This window comes from Platichthys flesus, chromosome 7 (genome assembly GCF_949316205.1).
Source record: "Platichthys flesus chromosome 7, fPlaFle2.1, whole genome shotgun sequence".
Taxonomy (NCBI): Eukaryota; Metazoa; Chordata; class Actinopteri; order Pleuronectiformes; family Pleuronectidae; genus Platichthys; species Platichthys flesus.
This window is the reverse complement of record NC_084951.1, coordinates 16,206,839-16,220,199: the sequence shown is the minus strand read 5'-3', so window position 1 is coordinate 16,220,199 and position 13,361 is coordinate 16,206,839. Positions and strand designations below refer to the sequence as shown.

General features: G+C 47.6%; 1 protein-coding gene across 2 annotated transcripts in view; it reads right to left on the bottom strand.

The window, feature by feature from the left end:
• Positions 1–1,668: 1,668 nt before the first annotated feature.
• The window catches only part of rarga (retinoic acid receptor gamma a), a 36,169-nt gene continuing 24,476 nt past the window's right edge, over positions 1,669–13,361 (bottom strand). For both annotated transcript variants that reach the window (XM_062391916.1, XM_062391917.1), the window contains 7 exons: positions 7,675–7,823; positions 7,149–7,290; positions 5,890–6,053; positions 5,355–5,531; positions 4,882–5,086; positions 4,548–4,706; positions 1,669–4,429 (listed from right to left, as the gene is read on the bottom strand). In XM_062391916.1, the coding sequence (XP_062247900.1) occupies positions 4,062–4,429; positions 4,548–4,706; positions 4,882–5,086; positions 5,355–5,531; positions 5,890–6,053; positions 7,149–7,290; positions 7,675–7,823 (1,364 nt within the window). In that variant the 3' untranslated portion in view covers positions 1,669–4,061. The remainder of the gene's footprint in view (positions 4,430–4,547; positions 4,707–4,881; positions 5,087–5,354; positions 5,532–5,889; positions 6,054–7,148; positions 7,291–7,674; positions 7,824–13,361) is intronic.

Below are 13,361 nucleotides of genomic sequence, written 5' to 3'. Positions count from 1 at the left end.
TGATTGTTCCTTGTAAAATAGTGTGTAATGTATGGACCTTATTTTAATTCCAGTCCGGTGTTATTGATCTGTCTTTAATGACAGTTAATGAAAGCAATCATATAATTGATAGAATCTCATCACGTTTATCGCCCTCCCCTGATTCTCTCTCCCTGTGTCGCTCTATTAATAAAAATCAAAGTGAGGCATTAGTATCCCACACTGGTCCTCTGAGCGAAGACAGATGTTTACCATCAATAGTCCTTCACTGAGAGGGCTCCTGTTGTTTGTCGGGATATCAGGAGGCGGCGATCACACATCATCAGCGATGTATCCGAGGGAGTTTTCTTTTTTGAATGTGTTCATGGGGTTTGCACGACCATGTTCAGGTTTTTGAGACGTTCGGATGAATGTTGCTGACTGTGAGTTGTGCTTAAGGCCCCGGAGTCCTTTCGGATTTCACAGGTCGTTAACAAAACAGATCAAGTTTTGGATGCAAGATGCACTCTGCCACAAAATGTGATATCTCCTAAAGCCTGGGCTCATGTCGGATGACTGCACGGCTGGAAGCGTCATTTTTCCATCTTCTCTCGTTGAGCCTCTAATTTGGACGTGATTGATTTCGGGGGGGGGCTGCAGCTAACAGTTATTTTAATTAGTCAGCAATATGATGATTTTATTTTTCAATTAATTCTTTCCTTCCATACGAGGAACATATAAAACAAAATAATGAATGAATACTGAAAAAAATTACCGTTACATCACAGAGCCAAAAGTAAAGATAAAAGTATATTAGGCTTACACTAATTGACTGAACAAATCAATCTATTATCAAAAGAGTTGATTATTTTTTTCTGCTGCTTTACCAATTAATTATTGCAGTGGTTCTCAACTGGGGGGGGGGGGGGGGGGCTGTGACAAGTTTCCACATTCATCCATTAATGCCATCATGATATATGGTGCTGACATGGTGAAAATATTTGAATACACATCTAATATTTTTAAGACACATCTCTCGTGCTGATCTTTCACATAAACGCAATGTCAAATTATTCAAAAGGGGCAAACATGAGGGGGTCCCCAGGGAAATGTTCTATCTAAGGGGGTCTTTGCACGATAAATAATCTGAATTAAATTGACCTCTATAAATATTTGATTATATTTTAATGCTTTAATCTAAAACTTGTTATACACTGATTTGCATTTTCTGTGGCTCGTCTCGTCGGTGCACTCAACAAATACATCAAATCAGACCTGACAGATCTACTTTTTTTAAACTTCTGGATCACTCCATCTTTGAAACTGCAAAGTGTAACTCTGTGAAGATTTTTATTTTTTTTACAGTATCACCTCCTCCAAACAGAGAGGGAACAAATCATAAGAACAGACCTTTATCTGATGTCCTTGTTCAGCAGAAGTCTATGATTTATGAGCCTCTGCACCCACAGCTCTCCATGACCCATCAGGCCCTCCTGTCATCCTCTATGCAGGGAGGGGCGGGGCGGAGTCATTGCTGCATGCAGTAAACCCTGCAGTCACGGCACAAGAGCTCCCTCTACTGATGCATCCTGGTAATGGACAGTTGTTGCACTCAACGCTTCTCGGTTGCAAGCATTTTCTCATCAAGTTGGACATTTTTCAGGAAGGGAGAAAAAGTGTTATTTAAAAAACAAGAAAGAAAAAGTCCAGTAATCTCACAAAAGTAGTTTATTGTGCCTCTTACTGTTTATATGGCTTTTCTTTGTATGACAAGAGTTGACATAAACAGAGGGTAGACAACACCTTGGCCATGTTGAGAAACAAAAACAAAACGACATAATCTCAATGTTCTTCCTGCGTCACCATCATTAATATCCTGACAGCCCGGCAGAGAGAGAGAGGATGAGGTCATCACACGGGAGGGGTTTTTTTTTTGTGTGAGAGCACCAAACCAAGGACATTCCCCCAATGACTGAAAACGTGTTACAGCATTCACACACAAACCCATACACGCACGCACACACACACACGCACCCACTCACACTCTCTCACACAACTCTAGATGAGGAGACCTGCCCATATTCCAAAGATGGGAACTCTCACCGCTACAGAGAGAACGTTCATATTGCTTCAAAGAGAGACCAAAAAAAAAAAAAGAACATCTGAACTGTACATCAGCTGAATCTCTATCAGCTGAACGCCTGCTGAGACATTTTGGCAATAAAGAAATGATACACGAGGACACAAAGTCCTCCACGCCTCCTTTAAAAGAGAAGTAAGGATATACACGAGACAAGATGATATAATGGCTTTTGGGATGAGAAGGTAGTTGTGTCGCACGGATGCCAGCTGCAAGAACAGGGGAGGGGGAGGGGGGTTGGGGGAGTGACGCCGACAATGACGACGATGATGGGTCGCCCCCCCCCCCCCCCTCCCCTCTGAGAGACTGGCATCCATGCTGTTTTTTCAGACTTGTCACCTTCTATGTACACGCTGAGGGGTTGAGCTGATCGAGACGGCTTCAAGAACACACACATAAATATTGCCTGTTTTCTAGCGTGCCTGAAAAGCAGCTAGGGTTTGGTCCTTACTGAAAAGCCCTGAGTCTGATTCCAACATGTCTCCCACAAGGATTCCTGCTCTCCACTTTGCATATGTCTTTGATTATTGTGTTGATGCATAATGTTGCTACGACGTTTGGATGTTGTTTTATTTATTTGTGTGTGTGTGTTTGTGTGTGTTTTGGCTACTGGCATCACCGGGGAGTGCTCTCAGGTTGATTGTATTTCATGTGTTGACGCTGTCCTCGTCCTGGACTTGCTAACGGAGACATCAACTCACCGACAGTGTCCTCACTCTCAGCCGAAGGGACGCGCCTCTCTCGGACAGAGGATCACAAAAGTGCTACATATACGGTCGAGTGTAAATCTCTGTCCGGGGACTCGATGCCAAGACTGGACATCTGCTACAGCTGATGGTAGAGGGAGAGGAGTGTGTGTGTTTATGTGTGTGTGTGTCATATGCTTTCCTGTGCATGAGATCAAGGGTGTTTCTGTATTAGTGCATGTGTGGGTGAGCGCTGCATCGTGGCTGGAGTCCCTGCCAGTAGTCCAAATTCACGCTGATCCTAACTTTGGCACAAAGATACTTGACGTTCGGCAATGGCGGCGCGTGTTGGCTGCAGCGAGATCAAAATAGAATAATGCCAATTCCCTGATGACAGAAACTGATTGAGTTACTGCGACATAACAATAGGTCTCTGGGTTTGATTATCATTGACATCCACAGTGAGCCAAAGTGCCCAAAACAAGCCCCAGCCAAGCATAAGCAGCTGTTACGGAAGACCCAGCCAGTTCTGATTACCCTTCTTTCCCTCTGAATATCTTCTCAGGAAAGCTCTTCAAAGAAACAACTCGTCTAAAGAATTCATATATAAAACCAGAATAACACATAAAGACAAAATATAATGGTATATAGATATGTATGGACTTAATTCATAAATTGCAAAAAAACAGTATTCAAAAGCAATAGCCACAAATAAAAACAAACGATTAGCATACTCGATTTGGTTTTGCCCTGTACTCTTGTTTTCTTTTTGAGAAATGTGCTTGTTGTCGTCCGTCGGAGTCAACTGCTCGGTTCTGATGTCTGGTTTTGGCCGTTCCCCTATTTAGATATAAAAAAAAAAGAAAATAACAGGAAAAAGAAAAGAAAAAAAAGAGACATTTTCGCTTTCTCAGAGAGGTTGTGTTCTTTTTGTCACGTTAACTTCCCTCTTGGCTGCGCCACGAGTTCATATGGTTTTCCGTCATCTCTCCTTTACTTTTACTTTCTCTGTAGTTCACTTGTCATGGACCATGTGGCCTGAGTTAGGAGCGTCTGTACACATAAGGCTCTGCTGTGCTCCGCGGAGGAGGTCACAGTGATGTGCATTAAAGAGAGAGATCGGGGGGGGGGGGGGGGGGATGGGGGGAGGGAGGGCCAGCATTTTCTTGAGGTGGGACAGTGGGTGAGGTTGTGCTGCGTGTCTGTAATGTGTGTGTGTGTTGTGTGTGTGTGCGTGTATGTCTGTACTGTGTGTGTGTGTGTATGAAATGCTCCGTTCACTGGGCCCTCCCGAAAAGGCCTTTCCTCGACCCGTCTATGCCATCCAGAACCCCCCAGGACTCCCCGTCACTGTCCGAGCCCCTGTCTCGCTCTTCATCCCCCCCGTCGTCGTCGTCATCCTCGTCCTCCTCCTCCGGCGACGGCTCGCTGCCGTTCTCTGTGGCCCAGCTGTCGTCCTCGTCCTCCGCCTCCTGCTTCAGGACCAGAGCCGGTGGCGGAGGTGGCGGGGGCGGCGGCGGAGGCGGCGGGCTGTCGTTGCTCTCCGTTTGGTCTTCAAAAGCTTCTGGGTTCTCGAGCATCTCCCTGATCAACGGAGGCATTGGCCCGGGGATCTCCATTTTCAGAGTGATGGCTCTCTCTGCACCTGGAGACGTGACAGGGTGAGGACAGATGATTAGTTTTGAAAATATCACTTCGCTTTCCTATAGAGAACAGAAGTAAAAGAACAAACTCTATATATTTGCTGATAAGCTCATACTGACCCTTGGTACTGATGCCCCTGAGGTCAGTGATCTTCATCAGCATGCGGGGGAACATGTGGGGCTTGTTGGGGCGGCGGCGGCGAGCGTAGATCTTCAGAGCCTCAAGTAGAGGCTCCTGCAGCTTATCCACTTTCTGGGGCTCTTCGAGATCCATACGATCTGATGAGGAAGCACATAACACATAATAAATATATAGAATATTTACAACAATAAAAAAGTAAAAGTTTAATAAAGCATTATCGATGCTTCAAATAATTTCACATATGATATCAGATTCTTGTCTAGTTTTCTTCCCATCACTAATCATCCAGTCATTGTGTTCAGACTGCAGTACCTCCGCAGATGAGGCAGATGGCGCTGAGGAGGCCGGTTTCTGTGTCGTCCATCTCCAGGGGTAGAAGCTGGCCAGCGAAGGCGAACACCAGGTCTGTGAGAGGTCCGAAGCCGGCGTTGTGCATCTGAGTGCGGTTCAGAGTCAGGCCATCTGAGAAGGTCATGGTGTCCTGCTCTGGGGTGTAGCGTGTGCAGATCCTCAGCATCTACGAGCAAAAGAAGTTGGAAAGGTTTGTGAGAAGAGAATCAAATATGATGCTCAGGTGATAAAACGCTCTTTTTTACAGTTATCAAGGTGTTTTGATAACTATTATCAAACCTAATAACAAGGGTTACTTAAGCAAACCCTCCTGCACTTCCACTTTCCACCACAGGGTGTCAGTGTTATCTCACATCAGAATGAACCGTTTTCCTCTCCAGCCATGTGTCTATCACAGTAAGGATGAAAGAGAAGAAGAGAAGCGTCTTCCTCACCAGTATGTCCAGGCAGGCCGACTTCAGCAGAGTGATCTGGTCGGCGATGGTGAGGGTGGTGAATCCTGGCAGCCGCTTGGCAAATTCCACAATCTTGATGATGCATTTGGTGGAGAGCTCACTGAACTTGTCCCATAGACCCAGATCCAGCTGGACACGGTGGTCTGAGCTGGAGTTCTGAACACACAAGAAAGAAGAAAACACCCTCCCTCAGTTCAGTGTGTTTTAACAGAGGTGGTGTGCAACCCTGTTTGCATCAAGGCGAGCGTGTCCGAGCCTCGCAACACATTTCCATTTTACATCAATCAAGGAAGAAGAAATCCATTTACATGTTACATCAATCACCCTAGAGGCCACACAGATGGCTTAATGGGGAACTGAATTAGTTAAGCCACCACTCTGTGGGGAAAGCTACGGTGAATTTACGTCTTTGCATAACGTGGCATCATAGCTCGGAGAAAGTTGCCACACACGACATGCGGGAACAGCAGCGTGGGGGCATGTGTGTGTGTGTGTGTGTGTGTGTGAGACTCACGGTGTGGTATTTGCCCAACTGGGTCAGTGACGGGAAGGTTTCTTGGTGAGCTTTGCTGACTTTGTTGACCAGCTCCTCCAGCTCCCCGCTCAGCTCGTAGCTCTCGGGAAGCACCACCTCCTCCTTCACGTCCTTCTTCTTCTTGTTTCGGTCGTTGCGTACCGCTGAGCGAAGGACAACAAGGAAATGAAGGCGTTAAAAGAGAGATTCGCCACCGTGTCACGCAAAAATCCTTTACTCATGCAATTTCCCAGAGATGAGCTACAGAATGTTCCTCCTCAGTGTCTGTGATCACATGTGAAAACATCGTCAGCACTCATGCTCAGTGTCTTTCACCACTGCCAAGGACATCTCGCTCGCTAGTGGAAACCAGAGCTCAGAGGCAACTGAGGTTGCTCTTAACAGTATTCACATATTTCCTTTACCACGGCACGGACACTGGCTATCTCATTCTTATCACCCGCTCTCTTCCTTGTCCATCTCTCTATCCACTTGACCGGCGCACACAAGCCAGTCCTCAACTCTCTCCTCTCCCTCCTCCTCCCATACTTTCCTTCCTCTCAGGATATCCAGTAATAGCAGAGGCACAATGTGATCCCGGTCCTAACACACATCCCACACAAACATTACACCCACATGCATGTCCCAAAGGCTCTGTGACGGGCAAGAAACTGCCACTTAGACACACCCCTCCACACACAATGTAGAAATTATTGCATCTGTGCTTTTGCCAAACGGAGACGGTTCTGAAGTTTTCATCAAGCGAGAAAGAAATTGTTTTCTTGGTTTTCTGCTACGTGTTATGAATGATAGCTGTGTCTGTGCTGGCCACAAGGTTTAGTGGTGAAACAGGAAGTCACAATCATTTCGTAAATATGATGAGTCATATGATTGGTACACTGCCCGGCCTCGCCCTGGAGATCACCACCCCTGGTAGGCTCATTGTCAGTTCCTCTCTCTGCGCTGCATAGTTTCCCAGAGTCTCTGACAGAGCATTAAGAGATTATCAGGTTCACACTGTGCGAATCAGGTCACATCTTTCATTAGGTGATGAAATTAAAATCAGATCCGTGCCAAGTCCAATCCAAACATCAACTGGATAAATGTAACTTGTTTTGATCTATGAAGGAAGAATCTGCTGCCAGAGAGAGAGAGAGAGAGAGTGTGTGTGTGTGTGTGTGTGTGTGTACTGTGTGAATATCCCTGTTTTAAGTGTTTTTCTATATGTCATGCGACTCTGGTCCTCCTGGAGGCCTCACCTTCCTTGGACATGCCGACCTCAAAGCATTTCTGCAGCCTGCAGTACTGGCAGCGGTTGCGTGTGACCTTGTTAATCTGACAGTTCTTGTCTCGGTGGCAGGTGTACACCATGTTCTTCTGGATACTGCGCCGGAAGAAACCCTGGAGCATCAGGAAGCAGGAGACAAAAGGGGAGAGGGCAAGAGGGCGAGAGAGAGAGATTGCGTATTATAGTCGAGTCATAAGAATCCAGGATGTGCCATTTAACCATTTGTCCATGTTCTTTCATCGCTGTCTTCTTTCTTGAATCCAGAACAGAGAAGGTAAACGATAAGGCATTTTAATCTTATTGGTTTTTTCTTTCTTCTTAGAGATTTCATTTGGAACTCTGTAACCTTCAAATATTTAAAAAGTGGCTAAAGTACTGAATTGCCAAGCCGCTCTTTCTTATCATGATGCAAAAGCTATTCTTGCAGGCCACCATGGTCATGGACGTATGAAACACAGGCAAAGTGGAGCTCAAAAGGCTCTGGCAGCTTTTCTCACCTTGCAGCCCTCACAGGAGCTGACCCCGTAGTGGTACCCCGAGGACTTGTCCTGGCACACAAAGCAGGGCTTGTAGATGCGAGGTGGGGGAGGTGGAGACGGAGAACTGGGTACCATCTCCTCAGAGCTGGTGCTCTGGGTCTCCACCGCTGTGAAAGAGACAGAAAAAAAGCGGAGCACATGAGCACATGATTCTTCCAAGAAAAAAAAGGGAAAAATCCTACGGCTACTGTTCCACAAATGTCACATGTGCACTTGTCAGTGCACGTAGCAGATGTGGGTTGTTGAGTGTGTTTGACTACATTCAAACATGATATGACAGCTGACTGTGTTTCATGTCCATTTGTTTTGCAAGGAAAGTAGGAGACAGTGAATAACGGTTACGTTGAGTCGGGATTCATGTCCCCTGGAGGTGCATTCAGACACATGATCACCTTTCTTTTGTTGCTTGTTTCTCTCTGGGACATACGAGGAGCTCGGTAACAAAGTTCAGGCAACATTTTTAATTTCCAGGCGCTTATTACCAAGTGGCAACACCCAGATACATGTTATGGAAGCTGTTTGGTCGACTGTCTGACGGCAGAGACAAAGAATTTCTACAGCACAAACCAAAAGGGCCCCTGACTGACAGCTTCTCTGATAAGGCCAGGTAGGTAACAAGAGTGAGCCGTAGCAGCCAAGTGCCAAATCTGGCTCTTCCTCATTCCACCACCTGACAACAGTTCACAATGACATCTTGCACGCACAGAGCCGACACTTGTCGAACACTCACATGCGTGTAAAGCCGGTGTAAAGCTCTGTTACTATTTTTCTAACTAGAACCCAACTGTGACATCAGCACTATACCTCCAGTCACATACTTTCTATGGAGCATTAAAATGGGACCCTTATAGCTAGTGTTGGAAGTGTGCAGCGTATGGATTCCATACTTCCCCAGAGAAACATAAGCCGCTACGCACACATAGGACCAGACCCTCGTCACACATGTTAGCCTGCACAAGCTCACGGACACACATGTTGCCCCCCCCTCCCTTACCCAACAGCACTTCTTTCAACTCTCACCCTTGCCCCCCCCCCCCCCCAAAACTCTGCGTCCCCGCCACCCCCTGACACACAAACCCTATTTTTCTCTTGTTTCCTGGCCCTAAATTCCTCAGTGCAGCCCTGCCAGGTTTTAATAGAGGGCTCTGCTCGTAAGGCAGACTATAAAGGCGGTCCCATGGCTGGTCTGGAGGCCCCAGCCCGGCTGGCCTACACTTTATTGGGACTCGGTCACCTTGGGCAGCTATTCACACCACCAGCTGTAGCTCCAGCCCGTAAAAAAAAAGCCAATCATAAAATAAAAAACAGGGAGGCTCTAAAATTCGAACTTTTACTACCCCCGCCTCCCCCCAGCACCTTCAATGGAAAGCACAGAGGGCTAGCCTAAACTTAACCTACAACCTCCCCTCCTCCCCTCTCTCACACCCAAGGCCGAGGCAGAAACCACCAGCTTGGCTTTTTACAAGAGAGGGGAGACTTCAAAAAGAAGAAAAAAGGGGGCATAAAATGAGGAATTTGATAAAAAGCAGAGAAAGGGGCAGAGGGGGGGAAGGGGGGGGGGAGGACACAGTTGCCCCTGAGTGCAGGTCTTGTTCAAGACCAAGCTGATCATCACCATCACTGCTGCTCCAGCTGCTGTGACTGGCCGGGTACTATCTCATTAATGAAAGTAGCAGAAATACAGTATGTCATGACATTTTTCATTTGTTGCCTGCTGCTCAAACATCTGGTTTTCATATGTATTTTATATTTGACTAGTCAGAATCCAATCAAATTTTTCTTTTGAAAACCTTTACGCTGCTGGAGGCAAAGATGGTTTCCATTATTTTTAAGAGCCAATCCCGAAGCCAAATGCGCAAATCAATTCTAAACCTGAAGTTACGCCGGCTGAATGTTTCTACAGCGGCTCAGTATCGCTTTGGCCAGAAAGCAGCAAAACAGCAGGGTCAGTGGGAGAGCAGAAACCCTCTGAACGTGCCATGAACTTCTGTGTTTATGCAATAATAACAACGGCAAATGAGGCTCCAGACCGAGCGCTGACAAGCCTTTAGAAAAGGACAAACCATACGCGGCGTCAAGTAACGAACACTGACTGACATCTTCTTAATGGGGGAAGACGGCGAGCCAAGAGGAGAAAGGCCGTCCTGGAGAAAACTCAAGACTACGGTGGGAGAGAAAACACATCAGGCTCCATCAACACGTCAAACCTGGTTGCTGCCAGGGAACATGACTCCTGCGCCCGCCTCCAAGATTTCGCCTCATTCAGCCCACTCCATCCAGATCCCCCACACCACTTACCCCAGGGCGCCACAGTGAGAGAGCCCATTCAGGCGGCCGCCCTGAGCCCCTTTCCCCAGTCTCCTCAACTCAGCTCATCACTGTTTAGAAAACAAAGCCCTGTGAAATGAGAGGCCCGCCTTATCAGTGCTCCGAGGCCTGGGGCACCATTTGCATGACAATCCGTCCGGGCCGAGGACTGCGAGCTGATGACGGACGGTCGAGATGAGAGGAGCGGGATAGGTGGGTGGTTGTTGGGGTTGGGGGAGGAGAAGAGGATGAGAGGGGCAAGAAGGAGGGATAGTTGAGTTATCAGCGGCCACTGTTCGCTTCCTGCTAAGTATCAGTTTACTCCCTAATCCCCTCACTCAATGCTCTCTGTGCTCAAGTGGCCCAGCTGCACTTACCAGGCCTAATCCCCTGGTCACACACAAACAGATACTATTCTCTGTCAATAAACTACACAGACAGGAGGATAATATTCAGCAGCTCCAAACTAGTGAACACACAAAAAATACCCCCCCCTCCCCATTACACTAAAGTGCTTCAGCCTGAGCTGGATGTGCGGCACATCCTTCTCCACAACCTCATTAGATTGTGAAACTGCACATGACAAAAATAGCTGTTCAACAGGAGGTGACTTCAACTAGGTCAATTACATTAAATTCTAGGTTAAGTCAAGCGGGCCAATCGATGTCCCTTTGGGTCAAACAGAAACGATCAAGGACAAGAGGTAAGGAGAAAAAAAAGAGAGAAGAAGAAAAAAAAAAGACAATGGGAGGAGCGCCTGTGTGTGACCCAATGCATGACTGTACGTGGTGCGTGTTTTGTGTTGCGACACACTCCTTTTGAGTGAGCAGCGTATGACGTTCTGGCAGGGTAACAAGTATTCTTTCACAATAGGCCTGCAGATTTTGTCTACGTGACTCGTCGAAGTGATTGAATCTTCAGTGGGACACTGTTCTAGTCCCGGCATGTGAGAGCAAGTGCACAGGTTGTGTCTGTGTGAGGACAGTGTATATGTGCACAGTGCATGTACATAAGCAATATATATATATATATATATATATATATTTGTAGGCATTTATGTGCATGTGACTCGCCCCCCTTGCAGCCTCTGTTTGAGTTTCAAATGCAACTGTACATGAAAATATTCTACAGTGTGTTTGTGTGTGCGCTCATGATTTGGCTTTTGTGTTCATGTTCAACTGCGTGCACGGGCAAGTGGGGCCTTTGTCTCCACTTCTCTGAACAGCCTGCAAATCTTGCGTGTTCTTGTCGAATTCACTGAGCAGTAAAAGAGTGAGTGAGACTTTGGAGGCGGTGTGTGAGAGAGGGGCACACAGTAGGGCTCGCTGTGACAAGAGGGTTGGGGAGCTAGGCAGACAGCAGTGGCAGAAGGGGAGCAGATTGAGAGGGGATGGCGAACAGTGGGCTGGAAGACTCGCTGGCACACTAGGAGGGGCCGCTAAGGGTGCCCTTGGCCCTGTACCCCTCTCTGACTGAGTGACCATCGGCACACCAAAAAGGTTTCCATGAAGAGCGGCGATTCGTGAAAGAGGAAAAGAAAGTACCACGCCCTTGTCAGTGGTGCCAGTATGTTTCACTCTCCTCCTCTATGCTTCTCTGCCCACGTCTTCCTGCCATCTCTCTGAGGCTTCTGCTTCAAGGTCCACCACAACAGGCCGGTTTCCTTCCTCTTCTCACAGTACCAGTCTTTCCGGAGGATCTCCGTCACTGTCTTTTGTAGCCACCCCTCTCTCTCTCTCTCTCTCTCTCTCTCTCTCTCCCTCCCCCACTGCTACACCTTTCCCACAGGTCGAATAATAATGCCGCTCTTTTAAAGCACTGTTGCACACGGTTGAGTCACCTGCAAGCTTTTAAGTGGGAGGTCTATCAAGTCTCTATTGTGAGAGTTACACAAGGGCTCACAATGTAACCTGCCTGACAATTGAGAAGGAAAATGTGTGTGCGTTTGTGTTTACATGGAGGCAGGGGGGGGACACCTTCATTAAAAAGGTGCTGAGCAGTAGCAACGCTTTTCAACAGTTGTCAGAAACCTCATTACCTGGACTGCAACACACACACACACACACACACACACACACACACACACACCCCCCCCACACCCCCAGGAACTTACACCCTTTTGTCAGAATCAGCTCAAAGTCTTGACGCACAGGGGAAGGGCAACACACGTGTGAATGCACACAATGCGCACCTACGATCTGCCACCAGACATATGCAGAGTAACTTTTGCGGGTGACTCAGTGTGACATGGCACACAAACCCTGACTGCCAATACACACACACACTTCCCACTCCTCTACCCATAGCTCCCCCAAAGAAAGCAGACAAGCAGACTATAGCGCAGGAAAGGGCAGCAGGTGGGATAAGCCGGTATCCTCAGGGCACAGTTTAAAAAGTGGAATTACCCTTGCAGTCTGGTCGCGCTCTCAAAACACCCTTTCTTCTTTACAGCACCTCATAAAGGCCCTTTTGATATTTGCTTGATGGAGTCGGCCAAGTGAACATTTGGCAGCAAGCCCCCAACACCCCCCCCCCCTTTTTCCTGCACCACCAAACCCTGTCAAGAAACACACAAGTTGGCTTCAAAAAGAACAAACTTGCCCACCAAGCTACCTGCTGCCAGAAAAACAGGACCCTTTGAACACACTTGTACACAACCTGAGGAGGGAGGTGTTAAACAGAGAGGGGGAATGAGAGGAAATATAATAGCAATTACAGGATTTTTGTAATTGGTCTTTCATGGCTGATACTGGAAAAAAAAAAGAGTCAAGTGCAGATCTGTGGAAAGAATGTGCCCACTCATCCCCGCGGTGAGCTCCAGCTGACTCTTCATCTGCCCACCAGAAGACAGAGAGGAGCGCTCTCCCTCGGTGACTGGAGAGTGAACCCAAACCTGGCAACCCAGCGCCGGCACTGGGCCATTGATCATGTCAAGGAGACAGGACAACTCACAGGCAGGCCAGGAAGCAGACAGACGCTGGAGACAGGCAGACAGCCGAGGTGAGGAGAGAAGAGCGGAGAGGAGAGTCATCGAGGGAAATCTCAAGTCTTTGATCCTCGGGTTGTTTCTCGTCCTCCCAGACTTCCTCTCACCATCTGTAGCCCTGGCTCTCACCTGTCTGTCTCTGGCAAGGCCACTAGCGCTCGTTCAATTGCTATTGCTTCCTCCCCGTAACAATAGAAACCTACAAAAGTAGAAGTAGCCCGGCTGTGGCTGCAGCCTGGCTCTGTCAGAGGAAGTGAGGGGGAAAGGAGGATAATGTAAACAACAACAGTAGTATTCACTCCAGCTCATTGGGGAAGCACCGCGGACCGAATGATGCAAATGCAAATTGGTA